The 26069-nt window shown below is 38.7% G+C and overlaps 1 protein-coding gene across 4 annotated transcripts; it reads left to right on the plus strand.

Moving 5' to 3' along the window:
- Nucleotides 1–26069, plus strand: RWDD1 (RWD domain containing 1). 4 transcript variants are annotated; one of them, XM_047860068.1, is made up of 9 exons: nt 5–484; nt 1672–1799; nt 2855–2968; nt 8445–8510; nt 11599–11729; nt 16683–16826; nt 17182–17314; nt 17849–17911; nt 25777–26069. In XM_047860068.1, the coding sequence occupies exons 6-9, from the start codon at nt 16701–16703 to the stop codon at nt 25896–25898; spliced, it is 444 nt and encodes a 147-aa protein (XP_047716024.1). In that variant the 5' UTR covers nt 5–484; nt 1672–1799; nt 2855–2968; nt 8445–8510; nt 11599–11729; nt 16683–16700; the 3' UTR covers nt 25899–26069. The 4 variants fall into 4 exon arrangements, with proteins under 4 accessions (XP_047716023.1, XP_047716024.1, XP_047716027.1 ...); XM_047860071.1 differs by lacking the exon at nt 2855–2968; XM_047860070.1 differs by lacking the exon at nt 1672–1799.

A 26069-nucleotide genomic window follows, 5' to 3' on the forward strand; every position in this document is an offset into this window, starting at 1 on the left:
GCGTGGCCAGCTTTCAGTCTAGACTCATCGAGCGAGGATGTCGCGTTGAGTGGCTTCTCAGGCTCAGGCCCTGAAAAGCCCAGGAACGGGCCCCTACGTGTCCGTAGCGAATGCCAGGGCGGGTGCCTTCACCATCCCAGCAAATCCCAAGCGGCCGTGGGACGGGCGGCTACTCATCGCTCCGCTGGCCAGGCCTAACGAGTCGAACGCGGAACTAGCGAGCAGGCGGAAGCCTCGTTCGGGGCTGTTGCTCAGCAGGCCGGGCCTGGCTTTGGGCCCCGGGCCTCCCAGCCTGGGACTCTGCGCCTGCGCCCGTGCGGCCGCGGCCTGCTCTCCCGGCGCGGCCGCGGTCCCTGCTGCAGCGCGCCGCCTGAGTGGCTGGGCGGTCCATGGGCAGCAGCGAGGGCCACGATGACAGATTACGGCGAGGAGCAGCGCAACGAGCTGGAGGCTCTGGAGTCCATCTACCCCGACTCCTTTACAGGTGACTTCCGCGGCTGCGGGCCGGGAGCGGCCCGGGGGTGGAGTGGGATGGGCCGGAGCCCTCGGCCTCCCGGGCCGGGGATGGAGAAGGAGACAGCGAGGCCGCGTGGCCACTTCGCCCGCTACTCTTCATCTTCTTCTCCCGACGTGTTCAGGCACTTAGGGGTAACTGCACAGCTTTTCCCTTTCTCCGCTTACTCCCTGAAATCTGAAAGTCCAGAAGAGGCTGGCGAGGTCCCTGGAGAGTGTCAGGCCTGGAATGGAGTCCAGTGCACTTTGGTTTCTGTGTAACTTAAGCAACCCGAGATTTAGTGAGAAACACGAAAACAGATACTCCCAAGTGGGCGTAGTTTTTCCAGAGCCGCATTGGTGTCAGTTTTCACATTTTCACCTTTACTCGGGTAGAAGCTGTTTTTCATACGATGGTGTTTTAAAGTTTATGGGATTCAGAGTGCTGTTCTCAAAGTTACCCAGAATCAGTTCTGAGAGTAGTATTGTCCCTGGAGTTTCTCGTTTTCTTTATATTCTGGTATTCTGCAAATGCCCAGTGAATGATGTGGCACAAATTTTAGCTCCACTGCAGATTCACAGGTTTTTAGGAAGGAATATTAGACATCTAGCCTAGATGTCTCTTGCTACAAGCAAGGCATCTAGGAGGCGCAGGAAAAGTGGCTTGCTTTGCGTCTGGCTAGCAAGTTAGCGGCAGAGCTGGTACTAAGAGTTAGGTCTGAACCCCCTTTTCTGTTCCTTCACGTTGCAGACATGTGGAACTTGGGATCTAGCTCCAGCTGAGATAAGGGGGAGGAGAAGATTACTTGATAGGTTGGGCTAATGTGAAATACTGAGAGGCTCATTAGGTGCATTTTACAGGGAGAGAATTTTTCTGCATTAAGCCTTGCTTCAGATGATTTTGAAAGTGCAGCAAGACGACCATATCAATACGGCTTTCTCCCTTTACACTTAGTGTTTGAGAAGTGATCAAGTAAAATTAATATGTGTGACCTAGGTTTGTGGGATTTACATTCCCCGTCCCTTCCTTTGACTGTTGTCCATCACTGATGGTCAGAATTCAGAATGTAAGGGATGTTTAACTCCAATCCCTCTCCCTTTCTTGTTTAGCTTAGTTTTTTTTTTTAGCTCCACCTACTGCTTGCAACGGTAGCAAATTTTGTTCTGCTTTGCCAACAGGCAGATGTCTCTCAACTACCCCTGTATAGCTCCAGTCCTGTTCATGTTCTCTCTCTCCAGCAGTACAGCTGTGCTGTGAGGATGTTAAGGGGATGAGTGAAGAGGGGTTTGAGAGTGTCATTAACTGGGTGAGTGTGTATGGAGTCTGGCTCCCTTCTCTATCCTTGCTTATATGTCAATGTGTAAATAAAATAGAATGTAGGGTCAGTTGTCAGATATATTCTTAACTGTGACATTTGGTCATTTCTAGTACATTTGGAAATGTGATAGGCACTGTGTAGGCAGAGTTAAGAAAGCATAAAGATGTGCTATTCTTCTATGGACATAAGGTATCCCTTATTAAATACTGTGCATAGAAGCATTTTAAAAAGTGATCCATTTTTAATCCTAAACCAATCTTACGGTTCTTTCAAATTGTACTAAGCTCTGATGTAGTTCAGTGTGTGACATTCTTGTCTGATGCAAAAGCGTTTGAGGAATCTGAGCCAGGGTAATGAAAGACAGTTTACGAATCTTTGATTCCTTTAAGTATTCTGCAGCATCAGCTGAGCCCGTCTGTCTCTAATTCCTACCAGCATTCCTATAAACTTTGCAATAAGTAAATTAAAATAAGATGTTTTGATTTGTAGTTCTTCAGAAACTTTCCCTTATTCATGATTGTGTTGTTTATGAAACCTCTCAGGGAAAAGGCAGAGGAATTTGGAATACAATGCTTTCATGTTTGATCTTTTGAAATCATGAGGATTTGCAAGGTTCGCTGTTTTATAACCTTCTTTTGTGTTGATGATTTCATATTTTCCTACCAGGTTTAAGAAAGAGCTGGCTTGTGTCAGTTTGCCAAGGAACACTAATTGGCAGCTTTCTAATTTCATTTTGAATCACATTTCATACTAGATTTGGTAAATGCTCAATGCTGTTGATTAAGGAGGTAGATATGCTTTTTTTTCCCCCCACTAGATAGCTTAGTGCTTGACAGAGAAGCCCTTGTTAAGCATGTCATGACCCCCTTGTGGATGCTTAAGAGGCACAATCTCAGCCAGCCCACAATCCTAGCCACATAGACCTAGCCTGGCCCCAGAATTTATTTGCTTGAATATTTGCAAAGAACTTTTGGTCCAGTGTTGCATTTGTTGTGAATTATAACAAATCGTAATACAGTTTCTTCTTTTTGCCTGTTCTGTAGCTTGATTGCACATTGATCCAATCCTCCTAACAACTAGTCTTCCAAAATATAAATGGACTCTTCTGATACCACATTCTCCTTCAGTAGTGCTTCACTTGACAAGGCCCTGCTAAGGTAGTAGAATTTGGTTATTTCCATTTCTGTATCAAAATCTGACTATGGGGAATTTTGTTGAAACACATTGGTTGGCTTCAGGCTAACCAAAAGTCAAGTTCCCTTGAATCTGTTTGGTCTTCAAAAAGGGGTACATAATTCTGTATTTGCTTGTGTCAGTACCTCTAAGTAGTATCCATGAGCACATAACAGTTATAATTGCATCTTAGAGATGGGGCAGTCATCTCTAAAAGCCATCTTTTAAGGGTAGTTTTTCTAAGACAGACGCTCCCTAAGAACCAAAGGGACTTATTTTAATATGGGCTGTCTGGTTCTTTGTGAAAACCTTGATGTCATTTGTGTATCCCTTTAGTGTACCTTTCAGCTACCATCTCCATTATTTCTGTTCTTAATTCTTTCCAGTTTACCATCATCTGCCCCACTGTCACTTAACATTTGTACTGCTCCTCCACTGGTTCCTTCTACCATGTGCAACAATCTTACTCTTTTTCTCAAAAATATTTTGATCCACTTACAGTAGTGGAAGTTGGTATTCTAGTGAAGGCTAATTTATATCCCAATTTACAGGAATACACTGAAGTGGAATTATTCCTTCATGAGATCCTAGGTGCTGATGAATCATTCATCTTTGCAATCCAATTAAGTAACTTTCCCATCCCTTCATTAGTCTCCAGACTTGGGAATATCCTTCCTTCCTTCCTTCCTTCCTTCCTTCCTTCCTTCCTTCCTCCTTCCTTCCTTCCTTCCTTCCTTCCTTCCTTCCTTCCATCCTTTGGCTTAGGTTCAGCTGTGACAGAAAACCTCAAATAACAGTGGTTTTAAAAAGGTGAAAGTTTTATTGCTCTTGCACATAAAAGATAGTTGTATAGCTCTAGTCCAGGAATTCCTCCGGTACCCAAGCTGCTTCTTAGTTCCCTGTAATTTCTAAGATGTAGTCTCTGCCTCATGGTGAAGATGCTCACATTCCTTTCCAGGCAGTAGGATAGATAAAGGAATGAAGGGGGGAAAAAAAAAGACAGCAGTTTCTTAAGGAAATTTCTTGGAAGCTGTCAAAGAACTTACTTGCTTCCATCTCATTAGCCGGAACTTTAGTCAGATAGTCACTTGGTGAGACCTAACTGGAAGGGAGGCTGGGAAATGTAGTCTTTATTCTGGGTGGTTAATATGCTCAGTTAAAAATGGTATAACTAGAAGATGAGGTGAGTAGATATTGGGAGATATTAGTAGCATTCTCCAATATGTTTTGTTGTTCCTGGATCACATTTTTTTTTTTTTTTTTTTTTTCTGTAATGGCAGCTTCGTGTAGTGGATATTATTAGCTCTGTGTCTTTGGACAAATCATATAACCTCTCCAAGCTTTGGTTTCTTATGTGTTTAATGGGGAGTAATGTATGTGCAAATATTCTATAACTGTTACAACAAATATAAGATGCTTTTTACTAGAAATTTACCATCTTAGTTGCTGATTTTTTTAATGACGTGGCTTCATAATTCCTTGTCTTTTTTTTTAATGTTTATTTATTTTTGAGAGAGAGAGAGAGAAAGAGAGCGAGCATGAGTTGGGCGAGGAGCAGAGTGAGAGGGAGACACAAATCGGAAGCAGGCTCCAGGCTCTGAGCTGTCAGCACAGAGCCCGACGCAGGGCTCAAACTCATAAACCATGAGATCACGACCACAGCCGAAGCCAGACACTCAACCGACTGAGCCATCCAGGCGCCTGAACAGTTTTGATTTTCATTTCCTTCAACTGCAGGGGAGCATGTAAATACCATCTTTAGACTGGCTCAGAAATTCCTCTTTATGTCCATAAACTTTGTACCCCTGCAGTTCTTCATTCCAGCTCTTTTACTGAACATGCCTCTCATCATGATTTCTTATGGATTAAGAATTTTTCAGCTTCTTGTCTGTCTTGCCACCTTATTCTATATTTTTCCCAAGGTCAGGCAGTTCAGTGATGTTCTTGCTAGCATCCCCAAGTCCTCATTTACCAAAATTTATTGTATACATTGTTAGAATCTCAGTCTAATGGGAAAAGACATCAGATAAGTAATTTACAACATAGTGTGATGATTCTTTCCTGGAGGAATATATGGCATGCAGCCAGAGCATTAAGAAAAGCGGAGATTCTTGATTGTTTTGGAGAACTGATGGGTGATGAGGAGCTAACAAGTGAATGGAACTGGGGGACGGGGCACAGCAGGTGCAGAAGCAGGACTCTGTGAAAGCAAATGCATTCAAAGCAAGAGTGGCTTTGTATTACTAGAACATAAATAAGAAGTGAGAGTCATGGAAAGTGAGAGCTGTCGGGGAAGCAGAGGCCAGATTACAGAGGGCCTTGTTAGGCATTTAGATCTGATCTTGTAGGGCCAGTGGGGTCCATCACCCATTTCCTCCTGACAGAGCTACACAGACACATAGGGTACACTTTGTAGACACTGCCATGCTAGACCTGGATCTCAGTAGTTGGAGTGGCTTCACAAAATAGACTTACCTTGAGTTTGTCTTGACCTCTCATGGTTGCTGCTTTGCTTTTTCTCTCTAGCACTTATTCCTCTTGTGTTTCTCAAATTTAGCATTCCTTACAAAGCTAGTGTTGGCCCTGTTTCTCTATTTTCTCTCTGGTGATCTCATTTAGTCTAATGGCTTTAGCTATCACCTCTGTGTGTATGACCCCAAATTAAATTCAAACTCAACTCTCTAGCTCCATTTGCCCGTTTCTGATTGCATATTGCATACTCACTGTCTCCAGTTGAAAGTTCCCTGTGTCATTTAAATATATCACCTCTGATTTTTCTTTTGTATTTTTTGTTTTTATTAGTGGCACTACCATCCTCTGACTGCAAATTCGGAATGTCATTTATCACCATCTTAGAGTCCTCCCTGTTTCCTGCTATTCCCATGGCTGCTGACCTAGTTCTGAACCTCATTAACCTTGCTGGGATGATTTTAATAGCTCTCTACTTTCATCCTGCCTCTAGTCTTGTTTCTGTCCTTCCAATTTATGCTCTGTTGCTAGACTTATCTTCCTACATTTAGAAGTACAATTCTGACCATACTGCTGCTGCAAAAAAAAAAATTGTTATTGTCCACAATGAAACTTTCAACTGTATTTTTTTAGTATATGTGCTGCCGAAGCGAGCACATCAACTGTATTTTTAACTAGTTTTCACCACGTATACGTTCACCAAATGGAATAATTTCTTGTTCCATATGTATTCCTTAAGCTTTCCCTCATTATGCCCTTGCTGCTGTGTTACTGTTGCCTACATTTTTCGACATCTTTACTTACCAGTATGCCTTAATTCACAGCCTAGCTCAAATGACTTCTTTCTCAGCTGAAAAAAAAGTATTTTCTTTTTACATGACACTCACTATTGTCTATTCAGTTCTTCCAGTTGCTAGCTGAATAACCTTGGGCAGATTATTTAAAGGCTCTTTTATCTCAGTTTCCACATCTATAAAATTGGGATGATGCTATATTTAATTGGCTGTAAGACATTTTTATGTTTTAACATCTCTGAAATATGAATTTTGTCTTATAATCAATTACATATTGTAGTTTAATTGGCAGATCTTTCTTTCTTAGTACATAAAGTAGGGTGCATCTCATACTTGGTGGCATCTTAAATTTGGTGAAATACGGTAACATTATAGAATCATGGTCTTGGTGTAAGAATTAAAGGATCTTTATGTAAATGCGTAGTATAACAGGCACAAAGTAATGCTTAATAAATGTTAGCTGTTGTTACTAGGAAACCCTTAAATTATAGCCTAATAGAGTCCTAAAAATGGTAATAAGTTGGGATATCATTGGGTTGAACCCTTATTTCTATAGTTGTTATGTTTACATTTTATGACATGTAAATGCTAAAGTTGGTCATGGAAAGAAATAGGAATGAAATATATCTAATATGTTTTGCACACATTTGTCAAAAAAAAAGTAGGGTCAATCCTATTATTAAAGCTTTATTATAATTAACTTTCAGGGACTTTTTAGCATGGGCTGGACTATCTGAGGCCTATTAAAATAAATTTGAGTCCAGAGGGGCGCCTGGGTGGCTCAGTCGGTTGAGTGTCCGACTTCGGCTCTGGTCACCATCTCACAGATTGTGAGTTTGAGCCCCGCGTCGGACTCTGTGCTGACAGCCCAGAGCCTGGAGCCTGCTTCGGATTCTGTGTCTCCCTCTCTCTCTGCCCTTAACCCACTCACATTCTGTCTCTGTCTCTCTCAAAAATAAGTAAACGTTAAAAAAAAATTTGAGTCCAGAGAGGCTTATCTTCTTGACAAATGCTTTTATAGTAATCTTAGGTGTTCATCAGTGCTTCAAGTACAGTACTTTTAAACTTCAATTAAAATGAAGGCATATGTCTTGAAAACTTTATTGATCATGAATAATTAGGAAGGCTTCAGAAGTTCTTGAGTAGGAAAAGCTGAGTAGTTTCCTTGGTGACTTCTTCAGAGATCTCCTTGGCCTTTCATTTCAGAAAGAGTTTGTTGAGCTGCTACCAGCCTTGACAGGGGCCAGTGCTTCTCAGGGCTGGAGTGAGGCACAGGCTTTTCTCAGGGGCTCAGCAGCAATCACAGGTGGCCTGGATTTTTCTTGTTTACTCTTCTAATGTTTCTGAATATAAATTTAATTTGATTTTGCTTTTCAACTTTCATTCCATTGTTTTAGCGCTGTTGTTTAGCCGGAATTTATTGAATTTCTGGATCTGCCAGGCACTGATCTAGGAGCTCTCACAGTATAGTATTCTAGTGGGGGAAGAGATGTAAACAGATACTGTAGTATCAAGTAGGCATCGGGCTATAAAATGGTATATAACACTTCCTTATTTATATAAATGTTGATTTGCATGTCTTGACTTGCTTAACAAATTGTAAACAATTTGATGTTGGATTCATGGCTCATTTTGTAATTTGGTGAAAGATGGTAGAGACTCAATAATTGGTGAATGAATAAAGTTTGGTTCTAGGGATGACGGGGAAGAAAGAGGTAGAAAACACAAACTTTAACAAATTAATATTTACTGTTTGTCATGGGATTCTGAATTATATCTTAGAGTCTATAAGTTTAAAAATTAGTGATAATACTGAATATCAGTGGGTAGTTTCTGATGAAAACATCAAACTTTTTTTGTCATTCTATTTTGGAAGTTTTTAGGATACAATTTTCTATGTATAGATGGAAATTTTGAAATAAAAGGTAAATTACTTACTTTAATTGGTTTGATAAAACTCCAAGAGTGTATCTACTATAGGTATTTTTTTTTTTCCAAATTAAAGGTAACCCTAGATTTAAATAGAAAATTTATGAGTGTTTTATCATTTGAATGTTCTGTTTAATCTGTATTTGTGGAAGTGGAATTACAGACTGGGATGTTTCCAGAACCTGCTAGTGATATTTTGCTAATAAATAAAAACATTTGCCTTAGGAAGCATCTTAATAACTTAATCTCTGTGTATATTTTCTTACAGTATTATCAGAAAATCCACCCAGTTTCACCATTACTGTAACATCTGAGGCTGGAGAAAATGATGAAAGTAAGTCCAACCAAAAATACTTGTGGTTTTCCTAAGTCACTCTCAGGAATGTAGTCCTGGATTGTATGTAGTCAGGATTATAGCCCTAAACAAGACTTCGAATGCACACGTATTTCAGTGATTATGTGGTATTCCATTGAGCGACTTATTTTTCCATGATTGTTTTTCCTCTCTGGGCATTTAGATTGCTTATTGGATTTTTGCTGTTATGAAATAGACTGAATAAATATCTCTCTTCATGTTTTTCTCTCTCTTTTTAGGATGGGTGTTGTACTGATGTTTAAATGTGTATATACATAAAGGCAGATAAAAGCCAACTGTAGAACTAAGACAAAGCAGCTATAAAACCAATAAATTAAAATTAAATAGATTGATTTAAACGTGGCAGATGTTGGGGGAGCATCTGAAGTTCATTTCCACTTTTAGTGCAGTTCAGTTAATACTGGAATTTGGTAAAAACTTCATGTAAGTTGGTGTTAACCCCAAGGATTTTTTTTTTTAACATTAAGTTAGTCAATTAAAATTCTACCACTTCCATGAACAGTCAGTAATTTTAGTGGTATCATCTGATATAACTACAGTGATACCACTCAAATAGTGGTATCATTTGATAACTCTAAATCTGTCTTGTACAATTGAAAATGAGATTAGCACCGAGATATTACTAAAGTCTGAATTAAAAGGATGTTGGATATAGTCATTTACTTATATATGTATTTATATATATGGGTTTTATGTATAGAATCTCAAATACAACATGAGTATCCTTTTATATTTTGTTTGAAATGTAAATAAATACATAGAAGATACTTTAACCTATCTTTTTAAAAATGCTTCTAAGGTGGGGTGCCTGGGTGGCTTAGTCACTTGGGTCTCCGACTCTTGATTTTGGCTCAGGTCATGATTTCGCGGACGTGGGATCAAGCCCCATGTCGGACTCTGCTCTGGGCATGGAGCCTGCTTGAGATTCTCTCTCTGTCTCTCTCTCTCTGTCTCTGTCTCTGCCTCTCCCCCACCTCCAAATAAATAAACATTAAAAAAATACTTCTATGATACTTTAAATACCCCCAAAGGGAAACAGTGATCTCTTTCTGATGGTGGGATTATTATTGATTTTATTTTTCCCTTGATGTATTTCTAAATTTTCTATAATGAATATCTATTACATCATATAGTAAAATCAATACATGTTTTAAAAAGTTCTTATTCTAACAATAAAATTAGAAATATGTTAATTAAAAAAAGAGAAAATGCCAGAAGACACTGTATCCTTACTGACCTGATAACGGTGTTTCTTATATCCATTGACTCATAAAATTCCTTTTTGACATCATACACAAAAATTAAAAGAAAATCTCAAACCTGCACATTTCAAGGTTTTTCTTTTTCCCTTTCATGGAGAGGAATCTGGATTTGAGTTAAAATTATCAAAATTAGGTTTTAATAATCAAAATGTGAGTTATGGCGTATCTGGGTGGCTCAGATGGTTGGGTGTCCGACTTCAGCTCCGGTCATGATCTCCCGGTTCATGAGTTCGAGCCCCACGTTGGACTGTGTGCTGACAGCTCAGAGCCCAGAGCCTGCTTCAGATTCTGTGTTTCCCTCTGTCTCTGCCCCTCCGCCACTTGTGCTCTGCCTCTCTCTCTCTCAAAAATAAATAAACTTAAAAAAAAATTAAAATGTAAGTTATAAGAAAGGCAAAGTATAGACAAAGGATCATTGTGATTAATAAGCTTTAATACAGAATGTTAAGCACTGCTGCTTAGTTGCAAATTGCCTGGTGGGATTGAGAATTCACCAGACTGGGCTGTAGAGAGATATGTTGCACTGATGTGCCTGTGAGAATCTCACTCCTATACAAGTGTCAGATGTATGCATGACACAGGTGAAAAGAAGTGACAATGTATAGATGAGTCAGGTTAAAACTGTCTCAGACAACCTCTCAAACCATCCAGTTCAAAACCATGTCATCTAGCAGCAACCCCTTAACAATGCCCTGCTAGCATGTGCAGATAGAAATAAAGACTCCAGGGCTAACACCAGATCTTCTGCCCTGGGAACTGGCTCTGGTAGGGCCTGACAACGAGCCCAAGTTAGTACTTCTTCTTTTTTTCTCTTTGTTTTTGTTTTGTTTTAGATTCAAGTTAGTTAACATACAGTGTAGTGTTGGTTTCAGGAGTAGAATTTAGTGATTCATCACTTATATAATAACACCCAGTGCTCATCCCAACAGGTGCCCTCCTTAATGCCTATCACCCATTTAGCCCATCCCCCCCCCACCCACCTCCTCTCTATCAACCCCCAGTTTGTTATCTATATTTAAGAGTCTGATGGTTTGTCTCCCTCTCTGTTTTTATCTTATTTTTCCTTCCCTTCCACTATGTTCATCTATTTTTCTTAAATTCTACATATGAGTGAAATCATATGAGATTTGTCTTTCTCTGACTTATTTTGCTTAGCATAATATACTCTCGTTCCATCCACGTTGTTAGTAGTACTTTTTCTGTGTGTTATATTCTGTGTCTTTTGTTTGTCTTAAGGAGGATTTATTTATTTAATATTTATTTTTGAGAGAGGGAGAGAGAGACAGAGTGTGAGTTGGAGTTGGGTGCAGAGAGAAAGGGAAACAGAGAATCCAAAGCAGGCTTCAGGCTCTGAGCTGTCAGCACAAAGCCCAACGCGGGGCTTGAACTCACAAACCACAAGATCGTGATCTGAGCCGAAGTTAGATGCTCAACCGACTGAGCCACCCAGGAGCCCCAAGGAGGGTTTCAAAAAGAGAGGCTTTTATTCATTCTCTTTCTTAGACATGCAATATGGTAAAATACTCGTAAGTAATAAATGTATTTCATGTGTTAGAGGTGATTTTTTTTATTCCCATGATTTATTTTCACTTACCTTTGTGGTATATGTTACTTATCCTAGATTATCTGTCTGATTTCATAGTAGCCTTGTTTTTCTTTGCAGGAAAATCTGTTGTGCTACTTTTCATTGACACATTGTAAATTAATGATTGATTCAACAAAGATGGTGACCTCTCTGCACTTTACATTGTAAGAGATTCATTTTCAAACTCTTATGTCTTTAGCTGTCCAGACTACCCTCAAGTTTACATACAGTGAAAAATACCCAGATGAAGCCCCTCTTTATGAAATATTCTCCCAGGAAAATCTAGAAGATAATGATGTCTCAGACATTTTAAAACTATTAGCATTACAGGTAAGGAAATAAGTTTTGTAATAGCATTTTTTTTAACTGGCATTAAAGAGTATACATTAATTTTAAGAGTTAGAAAATGCTATTAAATATGTATAACCAGTTCACTGAACAGGGAGAATTTGTGATGTATCAGTTTTTATATATATATATATATTCACAAACATTTTTAGTTTTTGTGTCTCATTATACATTTAAAATTTGAGTAAGAAAAGTTGTGCCTATATCCTGGTTTGAAACCCAGTCAGCCTCATGACTTATAAAGTATATTTTTAAATGTTTCTTTATTTTTGAGGCAGAGAGCAAGTGAATGCATGTGGGGGGGGAGGGGCAGAGAGAGAGGGGGACAGAGGATCTGAAAACTGGCTCTGCACTGACAGCAGCGAGCCTGATGTGGGCTCGAACCCACGAACCAAGAAACCATGACCTGAGCTGAAGTGGGACGTTTAACGGACTGAGCCACCCAGGTGTCCCCTCATGACTTTTAGTTAATAAAGTATCTAATAGGTACTTTAAGTTTAAATGCAGTTTTGATGTGGTTCCCAGAATTTCCAGTCCCATGTATGGTTAAAAATTCTGACTTTAAAAAAAACTAAAATTCCCAACCCCTCTGACCTGTTGCAGGCTAGTTGCTTGTAATCTGGGATGAGGACTGGTGATTGTTTTGTTTTGTTTTCTTCTTATCTTTCCTTCTCCCCAAGCTTATAAGCAGCAACAAGGGTTTATGATCCCTCTGAGGTGGGGGGTGGGGGGCGTGGGTGTATGGAAGAAAAAATGGGTACTGGAAAGTTCTTGGCTAGTCCTATGGTGGGATAGGCTACCTGCAGTCTGGTTTTAACCAGTATTTAAAGCTCTCTCTTGCTTGGGTAAAGAGTTTTCACGGGTTCTTCAAAGTAGGAAGTAGGGAGGACAAATAAAATCTTAACTCCACCATGTTATAAACAGAAGTCCTAGTACTGTTTCTTCTAACAAGAGTTGACAGAAGCCCTGTCTATACCTTAAGTGTGACTGGTATATTTCAAGGACTGTTTGTCCTCTGAATGCTGATATTTGAAAAATATCTGGAGCTATTAGAGAATGAAAAGTAAAAGAAGATATATTAAACATGAATTTATGCTTATCCTGGGCTGTGTTCACTCTGCTACTCAGTATGAAATTATACTAATTCTAATATTTGGCTTAAAATGCTTCATTTTAAGACATTGCAGAGAACCTGGGATACATGCTTGCTTATATTCAGTCATATACTAATATAAGTTATTTGATCTGAGTGATTGCTTTCTGTGTGTTTTATATTTTTATACTCCAGCTCCTTCCTTTCAGAAAAGTTTTGATCTCTTTCTCCTACTTAGCTGAGATCAGATGTACTGAGGGAATATTTGTACTTTTTCTCTCAAAATAGTATTGATTTTTAGTTATCAAAATAATAAATTCATATTATTAAAGCTCCAGAAAATACAGAAACTCATGAAGAAGAAAATTAAAAATACTCTTCATCTTACCAGTGAGGTAGAACTACCTATTAACATTTTGGTGTGATATAGTTCCAGACTTTTTTCTTATGCTTATATTCATAATACCCCTCTTCTACCCCAATTTAAATCATTCTATACATAATGTATCATAATATCCTTTTTTTCACATAACAATATATGTGGGTATCTTTCCATTTAAGTAAACATGTATATGAATCATTTTTTATAACCACATAGAATTTCACTATATGTGTAATTATACACATCTTTTTTGAAACAACTTAATTACTTCTCATTTTTGCCTGATTTAATATTTAAGTGTTTGAACATTCTTTTAAAAAATTTTTTTGTTGTTAATTTTTTTTTAATGTTTACCTTTGAGAGAGAGAGAGGAGAGCACGAGTGAGGGAGGGGAAGATAGAAAGGAAAACATAGAATTCGAAGCAGGCTCCAGGCTCCGAGCTGTTAGTACAGTGCCTGACGTGGGGCTTGAACCCATGAGCTGTGAGATCATGACCTGAGCTTAAGTCGGATGCTTAACTGACTGAGCCACCCAGGCACCCCTTAAATTTTTTTTTTAACGTTTATTCATTTTTTGAGAGACAGAGACAGAGTGTGAGTGGGGGAGGGACAGAGAGAGAGGGAGCCACGGAATCCAAAGTAGGCTCTAGGCTCTGAGCTGTCAGCACAGAGCCCGACATGGGGCTTGAACTCACAAACCGTGAGATCATGACCTGAGCCGAAGTCGGACGCTTAACCGACTGAGCCACCCAGGTGCTTAAATCCTTAGAGCAGAGTCTCCATTGAATCCTTAGTGCCTGGCACATAGTAGACACTTAGCTATTTTTTGAATAGATGAAAAGACTATGTTATTGATGAGTATACTAGCTCAGTGTTTTCTATAAGTAAGATTACTGGATTAAAGGTTATGCCTACTTAATTTTATACACACTGCCAAATTGACCTTCAGAATGATTGTGCCATGTTATGATCTCATTGTAGCCCTTGTGTCTGCCTCCATCTGCTAACATTAGGTTTTTTCATTTGAAAAGAAAAAATGATGACAAGATGGAAGATAGTGTAGAATCATAATTTGAAATTCCTCAGTTAGTAGTGATAGGGAAATCTGTTGTGTGACTTCTAGTTTTCTAGTTCCATGAATGATTCTTTTTTTGCTTTTCTTTTCTTTTTTTAATGTTTATTTTTGAGAGAGAGAGCATGAATGGGAGAGGGACGGGGGTGGGGGAGGAACAGAGGGTCCGAAGTAGGCTCTGTGCTGACAGCTGTGAACCCCATGCAAGACTTGAACTCACGAACTGTGACATCATGACCTGAGCTAAAGTCGGACGCTCAACCAACTGAGCCACCCACGTGCCCCCTTTTTTTGCTTTTCTATTGGAATACTTAGGTTGTTAAAAAAGAGATCCTACTGGGATTTGTTTTTGAAATGTATTAAGCGTTAGATTAAGTGACTTAAGGCAGACACAGTCCTCCCTATAATAGATTTTATGTTCTGGTGAGGAATGTGGACTAGCACATTGGAAATTATTATTCTGTGTGAAAAGTGCTGTGATGGGTGAAGTACAAGATTATAAGAGTGGACATAGGCTTGAGGCACTGGAGAAGCTTTCAAGAGGAAGAGTTTGCCAGGCAATAAAGAGTAGAGTTTTAAGGTAGAGGAGCAAGCTTGTTAAGTGTCATGTAAGTGAGAGAGAAGAGCTCATTATTTCCTTCCAGAACTTCAGTCATACTAAATTTCTTGAGCTTAGAAATTTGGGGTTATTGATACTATATGATGGAACTAAAGCGATTCATTCCCTAAGGGTCTTTTGAACTATTTTAAAACTATGGTCTTGCTCCCGGTGCATTTGGGAAACTATTGAGGGGTTTTAACGAAGAGACTGACAAGATCAGTTTTGGGTGTGTACTGAGTGGCCAGGGAAGTTGATGTCAGGGGTGACAAGACCACAGGTTTTAAGAAAACCTGTTAGGATTTTCTTGTAATATTCCAAGTTGAAGTTGATGGTGTCCTGGGTTAGGGTAATAACTGCTGATAGAGAACAGTAGGCAGACTTAAATGATATTTAAGAATAGATTAGAGGTGGTGATAGAATTTATGATGTGATGTGAGTGTTCATGCCGGGTGGATGGTTGGTTCTCTGAGTTAGAGAACCCAAATAGGTTTTTTGGAGAAGATGATGGTTTCAGTGTTGACATGCCTTGGGGACATCATATTGCTGTCCACTGGGCAGTTTTAATATGGATTTGGTCTTTGGGAGAGAGGTTTGTTTAGTGTCAGATTTAGAATAGTTAGCATGGACAGACACACCATAAGAAAAGCTCCAGGGAAGAGAAGCTGGCTTGAAGCCTTGTATTCACAGAGGGCCCAGGAGATGAAATACCTACTCAGATGCTGCTGAGTCCAGCCTGTCAAAGGAATGTTTGGAAATCTCTTCTGCTTCTAGGATTAAGGTTCTGGCTTGTATATTTTGGAATTTTTTTTTTTTTTTTTTTTGCATGTGTGTCTTGTTTCTGTGGATAAGCAAGGTATCTTGTTTTATTTTATTCTGCTTTGAAATGACCACCTTCCGGATAGCTTTTGAATTGCAGTTGACCCTTGAACAACACAGAGGGTTAGGGTCACTGACCTTCCACACAGTCGAAAATCTGCGTGTAACTTAGGACTCCCCCAAAACTATTAACAGACAGGAAGCTTTAACTATAACATAAATAGTCAATTAATGCATATTTTGTATGACATATGTACTACATGCATACTGTATTCTTACAATAAGCTTTAGAAAATTTTATTAAGAAAGTTATAAGGAAGACAAAATACATTTATAGTACTATACTGTATTTATTGAAAACAAAAATTGCATGTAAGTGGACCCATGCGATTCAAACCTGTATTGTTTAAGGGCAACTATAGACCCCTTTCATGAGTTGGAGAGCTTTTATATTTGATTTTAAGCCATGTCAAACTGAAGAAAAAAAGGTAAAGATAAATCACAAAAGTACCTACATTCTTTATTATTGTATATTAGAAAATCACTTTGGTCTCAAAGTTCAGTTTATTCCCATAGCTCTTAAAGTACCTCAAAAGATCTAAAATCATGAAAATATGCTAGAAAGCTCATATTACTAGCTGCTGTAGGAAAATGTTTTCTGAATTCTACCTACATTTATGATTATTTAACAGAGTTTAGTAAAATGTCTGTTTTAGGTTAGTTGTAGCAAATTACGTATCTTTTAAAATTTAATATATAATTATTCATCTACATGTATATCTGTGCTCACTTCTTAAATGATCATTTATCCAAGTGTCCGAACTTATGGTGCAACTGAATTAGTAATCATATTATAAATGTATGGGATTTAGTGATAACAATGAAATATTTTTCATTGTTTAATTTTTTTAATTTTTCTGAAAAGCATGTTTCTCACTACAACCTTTGTTTTGTTTCTTTTGGTTACATAGGCAGAAGAAAATCTTGGTATGGTGATGATCTTTACTTTAGTGACAGCTGTGCAAGAAAAATTAAATGAAATAGTAGATCAAATAAAAACTAGAAGAGAAGAAGAAAAGAAACAAAAAGAAAAAGAAGCGGAGGAAGCTGAAAAGGTATATTATAAAGCTGGGTTTTCTTTCAGTATTCTTTTAATCTGTTTTTTTTTGTTTTGTTTTGTTTTGTTTAGTTGGTGGGTTTGGTTTTGTTTTTGTTTTTGGAAATTTCAGTACATGTTTTGGCAATCACAAAATAAAAGTAAATTTTATTTAGGCTTTACTAAGTAAAATGTTAGAAGTCCCTCACTGCATTGGTTACATAGCATGAGTAATTAATTAATAATCAGTTATTAAAGGTTAGTAGAGCTCATGCGGGTAAAATTGAGAACTATACATTATTTTTTTATAAGTTACAATTCTGTTATAAATTATAAATGTCTCATCTGGCCACATGTCTTTTTTATTTTCTAAGCAATTATTTCATGGCACTCCTGTTACAATTGAGAATTTCTTAAGTTGGAAGGCCAAGTTTGATGCAGAACTCTTGGAAATTAAAAAGAAACGAATGAAAGAAGAAGAGCAAGCAGGAAAAAATAAATTAAGTGGTATGAGACTCCCTCCCCCAGACTTTCCCTCCAGTTATCTAATTCTTACACAGCAAGATGATCACATAGACAAATTTCTTTAAGAAAAGAATGTACTTAGGGATCTAGGACAAAAAGAAAGCATTCTGTGTACATGATGATATTTCTTTGTTTATAATTATAATGAATTTTTATGGCTTATCTTTGATCTAAATATTACAATGGATAGATCATGAGATACAGCTGCTATATGACCTTCAGAATCTGACAGGGATTAGGAGTGGTAGAGTCCAATGCATTTGTTTTTCTAGGACTCTAAAGCAGACTGGGTTTTCACTTCTTCCATTTTAATGCAAATACATATCACATGCTTCTTAGCTACTTACTGAGTTGATACATTTATTAGAAGTTACAAAAATAAGTTTTCAGACTTGTTTTCTTGGATTAGTGTACTTTTTAAAGGGTTTGGGAAGATGGAGGAAAATTTGGAAACCTGGGAAACTATGGAACATAGAGGAAAGGTATGTTTAAATTAAACATACTTATTTCTTTTAGGGAAACAGCTATTTGAAACAGACCATAATCTTGACACATCTGATATCCAGTTTTTGGAGGATGGTAAGATAATGCTAAATTCCATGTGTGTGTAATCCACTGTTTTTAATATTAAACCATGAAAATCAAAGTTCTAACTTAGTGTAAAATTTTTCTCCGAAGACTATAGTCAAATACATTTTGAAGAATAAATTGTAATGTTTTATCAATTTATACACTAACCTATAGCAATGTATTTTTTAAAGTTTTCTGGTAAGTTAAACAACATCAAAGATAGCCGTAAATAGCTATGGTTACATTCACCTCTAATAACTAGTAAACCAGGCCTCTGTAACACCCGATTTACTCAAATTTCTAGTATCAGAAATCTGTGGAAACTGTATTTCATGGCCATGGGACTTTATAAAAACCTCAAATCTGAAACTCCTCATGCCTTCTAACCAAAAATCTTAAATTTCATACAGTTCTTACTATCTGGAACATTTAGTTCCTTGTGCTTTCCTTCTTCTTTTTATCTTAGACTTTACTCATTTTCATTTTTCTGTCCATCCGTTATTCATCCATACACAGATATTTATTGCACCCCTAGTATAAGCTAAGCATTGTCCTGACTGCTGAGGATATAGCAATATCGACAAATTTCCCTGCCCTCCTAGAGCTTATGGCCTTTGTGTGTTTCTTAGACTGGGCTCAATACACAGTCACACTTCTGATAGCATCCTAGAGTTCTTCACTTCATTAGCCTTCTTCATGCCTGTCTTGCCAGTTGGGTACTACAGCTTCTGGTCTTTCCACCTTGTTCCTGGACTAGCTCCTGGAAAAGGTTAAGAAGCAATGTTGAGGTACCCCTGGGGTGGCTCAGTCAGGTAAACATCTGACTTCGGGTCAGATCATGATCTCATGTCATGATCTCATGGTTTGTGAGTTCGAGCCCCACAGTGGACTCCATGCTGACAGTCTGGAGCCTGCTTGGGATTCTATCTCTGTCCCTCCCCTATTCGTACTTTCTCTCTCTCTCTCAAAAAATAAATAAACTTCTAAAAAAATTAAAAAAAAAATTTTGTTGTGGCCTCCCTGCTAAATCATGTTTCTTTTTATTTTATTTATCTTTAATTTAAATCCAAGTTCGTTAACATACAGTATCATAATAATTTCAGGAGTAGAATTTAGTGATTCATCACTTGCATATAACACCCAGTGCTCATCCCAACAAGTGTCCTCCTTATTGTCCCTCACCCCTTTAGCCCTTCCCCCCACTCAACGCCCCTTCAGAAACCCTCAGTTCTCTGTATTTAAGAGTCTCTTATGGTTTGTCTCACTCTCTGTTTTTATATTATTTTTGCTTCCCTATGTTCATCTGTTTTGTATCTTAAATTCTACATATGAGTGAAATCATACAATATTTGTCTTTCTCTGACTGACTTATTTTGCTTAGCATAATACAGTCTAGTTCCATCTACATTGTTGCAAATGGCAAGATTTCATTCTTTTTGATCACCAAATAATATTCCAGTGTGTGTGTGTGTGTGTGTGTGTGTGTGTGTGCACGTGCACGCACACATGTGTACACCACATCTTCTTTATCCATTCATCAATTGATGGACAGTTGGGTTCTTTCCATATTTGGGCTGTTGTTGATTGTACTGCTGTAAACATGTGCCTTTTCGAAACACCACTCCTGTATCCTTTGGATAAATACCTAGTATAGTTGCTGGGTCGTAGGGTAGTTCTATTTTTAATTTTTTGAGGAACCTCCATACTGTTTTTCAGAGTGGCTGCACCAGTTTGCATTCCCACCAGCAGTGCAAAAGAGTTCCTCTTCCTCCGCATCCTTGTCAAGATCTGTTGCCTGAGTTGTTAATGTTAGCCATTCTGACAGCCGTGAGGTGATATCTTGTTGTGGTTTTGATTTGTATTTTCCTGGTGATGAGTGATGTTGAGCATCTTTTCATGTGTCTGTTAGCCATCTGGATGTCTTCTTTGGAAAAAGTGTCTGTTCATGTCTTTTGCCTGTTTCTTCACTGGATTATTTGTTTTTTGGGTGTTGAGTTTGATCAGTTCTTTATAGATTTTGGATACTAACCCTTTACCTGCTTTGTCATTTGCAAGTATCTTCTCCCATTCCGTCAATTGCCTTTTAGTTTTGCTGATGGTTTCCTTTACTGTGCAGAAGCTTTTTATCTTGATGAGGTCCCAATAGTTCATTTTTGCTTTTGTTTCCCTTCCCTCGGGAGACGTGTAAGTTGCTGTGGCCAAGGTCAAAGAGGTTGTTGCCTGCTTTCTTCTTTAGATTTTGATGGCTTCCTGTCTTACGTTTAGATCTTTCGTCCATCTTGAGTTTATTTTTGTGTATAGTGTAAGAAAGTGGTCCTGGTTCATTCTTCTGCATGTCGCTGTCCAGTTTTCCCAACACCATTTGCTGAAGAGACTGTTTTTTTTTCCATTGGGTGTTCTTTCCTGCTTTGTCAAAGATTAGTTGGCCATATGTTTGTGGGTCCATTTCTGGGTTCTCTATTCTGTTCCATTGATCCATGTGTGTATTTTTGTGTTAGTACCATACTGTCTTGGTGATTACAGTTTTCTAATACATCTTGAAGTCTGGAATTGTGATGCTTCCAACTTTGATTTTCTTTTTCAGCATTACTTTGGGGTCTTTTTCTGGTTCCATACAAATTTAAGGATTGTTTGTTCTAGCTCTGTGAAGAATGCTGGTGTTATTTTGATAGAATTGTATTGAATATGTAGATTATTTTGGGTAGTATCGACATTTTAACAATATTCTTCCAATCCATGAGCATGGAATGTTTTTTCCATCTCTTTGTGTCTTCAGTTTCTTTCATAAGCTCTCTATAGTTTTCTAATGTATAGATTTTTCATCTCTTTGGTTAGGTTTATTCCTAGGTATTTGATGTTTTTTGGTGCAATTGTAAATGAGATTGATTCCTTGATTTCTCTTTCTGCTGCTTCATTATTGGTGTATAGAAATGCAACCAATTTCTGTACATTGACTTTATATCCTGTGACTTGGCTGAATTCATGTGTCAGTTCTAGCATTTTTTTTTTGTGGAGTCTTGGGTTTTCCACATAGAGTATCATGTTGTCTATAAAGAGTGAAAGTTTGACTTCCTCCTTGCCAATCTGGATGCCTTTTATTTCTTTGTGTTGACCAATTGCTGAGGCTAGGACTTCCAACACTATGTTGAATAACAGTGGTGAGAGTGGATATCCTTGTTGTGTTCCTGACCTTAGCGTGAAAGCTCATGGTTTTTCCCTGTTGAGGATATTAGCGGTGGGTCTTTTCTATATGGCTTTTGTGATCTTGATGTATGATCCTTCTATCCCTATTTTATTGAGGGTTTTTATCAAGAAAGGATGCTGTATTTTGTTGAATGCTTTTTCAGCATCTCTTGAGAGGATCATGTGGTTTTTATACTTTCTTTTATTAATGTGATATATCATATTGATTGATTTATAGATATTGATATGTCTGCATCCCAGGAATAAATCTCACGTGATCATGGTGAATAATTCTTTTAATGTATTATTGGGTCCAGTTGGCTAGTATGTTGTTGAGAATTTTTGCATCCATGTTCATCAGGGAAATTGGTCTGTGGTTCTCCTTTGTAGTGGGGTCTTTGGTTTTGGAATCAAGGTAATGGTGGACTTGTGGAGTGAGTTTGGAAGTTTTCCTTCCATTTCTATGTTTTGGGACAGCTTCAAAAGAATAGGTATTAACTCTTCTTTAAATGTTTGGTAAAATTCCCTAGAAAGCCATCTGGCCCTGGACTCTTGTTTGTTGAGATATTTTTGATTACTAATTCTGTTTCATTACTGGTTATGGGTCTGTCAAATTTTCTATTCCTGTTTCAGTTTTGGTAGTTTATATGTTTCTAGGAAATTGTCCATTTCTTCCACATTGCCCAATTTGTTGGCATATAAACTGCTCATGATAGTCTCTTGTCTATATTTATGCAGTGTTGGTTGTAATCGCTTCTCTTTCATTCTTCATTTTATTTATTTGGGTCCTTTCCTTTTGCTTTTGATCACTCTGGCTACGGGCATATTAATTTTGTTAATTCTTTCAAAGAACCAGCTCCAGGATCCGTTATACTGTTTTTTTTATTTCGATATCATTGATTTCTGCTCTAACATATATGTGTTAAGTCCCTGGCTGCTATTTCTTCCTGTTCTTTCTTTTGGGGTGAATTCCTTTGTTTTGTCATTTTGGAGGAAGAAGAAAAATTAATGAAATAAAAAAATTAAAACAAGAAAAAACAAAGGAAGTTAGATCCTAGGTGTGTTTTGGTCTGCTTGTTGAAAGAGGCTTGATAGAATAGGGACAAAAGGGAAAGAAAAAAAAAGTAAGAAATTTAAAAATGAAAAATAATTTGTGTAATAAAATAGAATAAAATAAGAGAAATGAAACATAATAAAAAATTTAAAAAAATAAAAAAGTAAAATAAATTTTTCTCTTTCTGCATCTAAGAGAGAGAAAGAAAAGAAAAAAGAGAATTATTTAAGTAAAAACAGAAACAAAGAAAACGAACAAATAAATTATAACCATCCAACAATGAAACACTAATGAAACTCTAACCAGCCAACAATGAAGCTTGTGCTATTCTAGGGGATGTGCTTGGAGGGCATTTGGTGGGGCTTGGTGTAATGGCTCCGTTCTCCGCTAGGTGGTGCTGCTTAGGTTACTGGGGTGGATCTGTGTGGGTGCTCCTGGGAAGTGGAATTGGCTTCAGCCAGCTTACCAGTCTCTGGCGCGGGAACTTTGCATTCTCACCAACCTGCCATCAAAAACTCCTCCTGTATCTCAGGCCTCCGTCCACTTCCTGCCTCTACCCTGGCTGTTTGCCTGCCAGGTGGCAGGCACTTCCCTCCAGAGTTTTATCTCAGATTAGACTGTGTTTCAAAGCCGCATGCTTGAGACACTCCTGTGGCTTGGACCTGCACTAACTCTGGAGGAGGGTCTCACTGAGCAATGGCCGGGTGCCTGCTTACCCCAGAAGATGTTCGTGCGATTGCACGGCTGCAGAGGTTCAGAGATTAAGGCAAATGCAACACGCAGCTAGGGCCAGTTTTCACTGCAGTCTGGTGTCTTTGTCCCAGTATCAGTGACTGTGACTGCTCTCCAGGGTCTGCTGGGATCTTTTGCTTATGGGGAGGCAGTATGGCTGCTACCAAATGCTCTCCAAGCAGGAGAAACACTTCTCCCTGTGTGGGACACAGGCCCCTCAGACTGCACTGCCTGCTCCTGGGGATTCGCCCTGCTTCCTCACCAGAACAATGCCAGGCACCGAGCTCTGGAACTTGAGATTCTGCACTGCACTGTTAACAGAATCCTGGTGGTATTGACACCCTCTCCTTTCTCCCCATGAAGGGTTTAGGTGAACAGATTTCTTATTCAGTCCCCTGTAAATATTTTCACTCTTTCTTTTTCTCTCTAGCTACTTTTGGGGGAGTGCTTTTCTTGCACAATCCTGATGTGCTGCACTCACCCCCTTTCTTTTTCTCTTGCCTCTCTGCGAAAATAGCTCCCTACCTTCCGTGGCTTTTCTCTCCCCCAGTTCACCTCTCCTGTACCACATACCTGCCAATTTCTGTGGGCTACTTTCTGCAGATTGCTGCATTAATCCTCAGATAAATTTCCTAGGTGTTCAAAATGATTTGGTGCTGATCTAGCTGTGTTTCAAGGACTGAGACAAGCTCAGGGTCTTCATGTGCTCTGCTGTCTTAACCCTTCCCCCCTAAATCATAGTTTTTAACCTGAGCTGGACCCTTAGGGACACTCAGCATTTTGTTTTGTGTATTTTATTGCATTCTGGTTCCAAGATATTTGTTAGTCTCAAACAAACAACTCCCCTCTACCCCCCAAACAAACAAACAGACCCAGCAAGGATATCCTCATCTATCCCCCTCGCATGTTACTAGCTTGTTTTTCTCCTCTGTTATTGAGAAATTCTGGAACCAAAAAACTGTGTGTGTCTCAGTCTCTCTTACACTTAGAAGTTTTACTGTCTTCACTCATTCTTGACTCCTTCCTGTGTCTAACAGATCAAGTATCTCTTCATATCCAATCACTCACCAAAAGCTGTTTCCTCCTGATGTGGAGGTTTTATCATTTTTTACCTGGGTGTGTGTTGTGGTTTCTTACATTGTCTCCCTGCCTCAGTGTCTTTCTCTTTTACTGCCTTTAGTCACCGCCCCTGAGCTGACGTTCCTAAAACTCATGTGTAATCATGACACTTCTCTCCTTAAAATCCTTTGAGGATTCTCTGTTGCTTAGAGGAAAAGGTTGGCCTATACAGTCCTTCTGTTTGGCCTTCATTTATGGTATCTCTAGATATTTTTCCTCAAGAATCTTTTGTTCCGGTTAGAAGTATTCAAAGTCTTATTTTTCTTTCTGCCTTTGCATATACTTCTACCTATAGTTGGTTTATCTGACCCCTTTTCTTCTTAGTGAGTTCAAATTTATTGTAAAGATATTTCAGATGTCATCTGTTCTGGGAAGCCTTCCCTGCCTCTCCCCGAGAGAGTGAGTTATTCTTTGGCCTGTACTTAACAAAAGTATATTTTCTTAAAAAAATTTTTTTTAACATCTCTTCATTTTTGAGAGACAGAGAGCATGAGTGGGGGAAGGGCAGAGAGAGAGAGAGAGAGAGGGAGGGAGGGAGACACAGAATCCGAAGCAGGCTCCAGGCTCTGAGCTGTCAGCACAGAGCCCAGCATGGGGCTGAAACCCGTGGACCGTGAGATCATGACCTGAGCTGAAGTTGGACGCTTAACCGAATGAGCCACCCAGGCACCCCTACAAAAGTGTATTTTATTACTCAGTTGCTCATAGGCATGAAGCAAGACTCAATGTCAGTGGACTAGAGTCTCATAGGAAAGGAAGATGAAGAATTTTTGGTGATTTAAGTACTGTAATATCTGACCTTTATGTACTTCAAACTGAAAAGTAAAGATGTTTAATGCAAGGCCTATGTATTGCTTCCTGTAGGACTCAGACATTTGGAATTTGAGAAAGGCATACTATTAGTTATAATGGGAACTGAGTGAGAATGAAGATCAAGTTATACCTATCAATTAAATAGCAAGTAGAGTTGAGTTTGGTGATGTATGTATCTGCCACTGTTGGAAGAGATAAACTGGTACAGGCACCATTGTCAGTAATAATCAACTTTGTAAATCCAGGACATATCATCATCTCCAACTTATAAAATGCCACATCATAAATAACTCATTCTAGGAAGGCTTTTTTTATAATGGGGTTTTTTAGAATTTGAACTGGAAGCAGGAAGTTGTTTTTAAAATGTGTCTCTTCTGAGGCGCCTGAGTAGCTCAGTCAGTTATGTCCACCTCTTGATTTTGGCTCAGGTCATGATCTCATGGATTGTGAGATTGAGCCCCGCATCGGGCTCTGCGCTGACCATGCGGAGCCAGCTTAGGGTTCTTTCTCTCCCTCTCTCTCTGCCCCTCCTCCGCTCATGTGCATGCTTTTGCTGTCTCTCTCTAAATAAATAAACATTTAAAAAAAGGGGGTGCCTGAGTGGCTCAGTCTATTAAGCGTTCGGCTTCGGCTCAGGTCATGATCTCGTTCGTGGTCCATGAGTTAGATCCCCGCACCAGGCTCTGTGTTGACAGCTGAGAGGCTGGAGCCTGCTTCGGATTCTGTGTTTTGCTCTCTCTCTGCCCCTCCCCCGCTCGCACTCTGTTTCTCTCGAAAATAAATAAACATTAAAAAAAAATTAAAAATGTGCCTCTGCTGCTTAGATCATTGTAACTATGATTTGCAGTAGTAGTTTCAGATTTCATCACTGGCATCTCACTGGCACATTTAGAAGTTTGTTTGCTATCGCCAGTGCGTTACATCTTTTACTCCTGAGCATAAGACTGAAGGTGAAATGTTTTGTCTTTTACAGCTGGAAACAATGTGGAGGTAGATGAATCTCTGTTCCAGGAAATGGATGACTTGGAGCTAGAGGATGATGAGGATGATCCGGACTACAATCCTGCTGACCCAGAGAGTTATTTGACTGACTAATGGACTATCCGCATCCGCAGAGAGGTGTGACTGCCACAGCATCTGTGGCTGTGCTGAGGTGTTGATTTTTCTTTCTTTTTTTCTAAGAAAAAATAATTCTCAGGAGAATATTCTTCTGGTAGCTTTCATCATTGAACTTAATAAACTGACCTTAAAATTTCAAATATAAAA

The sequence above is a fragment of the Prionailurus viverrinus genome, chromosome B2 (assembly GCF_022837055.1).
Source record: "Prionailurus viverrinus isolate Anna chromosome B2, UM_Priviv_1.0, whole genome shotgun sequence".
Taxonomy (NCBI): Eukaryota; Metazoa; Chordata; class Mammalia; order Carnivora; family Felidae; genus Prionailurus; species Prionailurus viverrinus.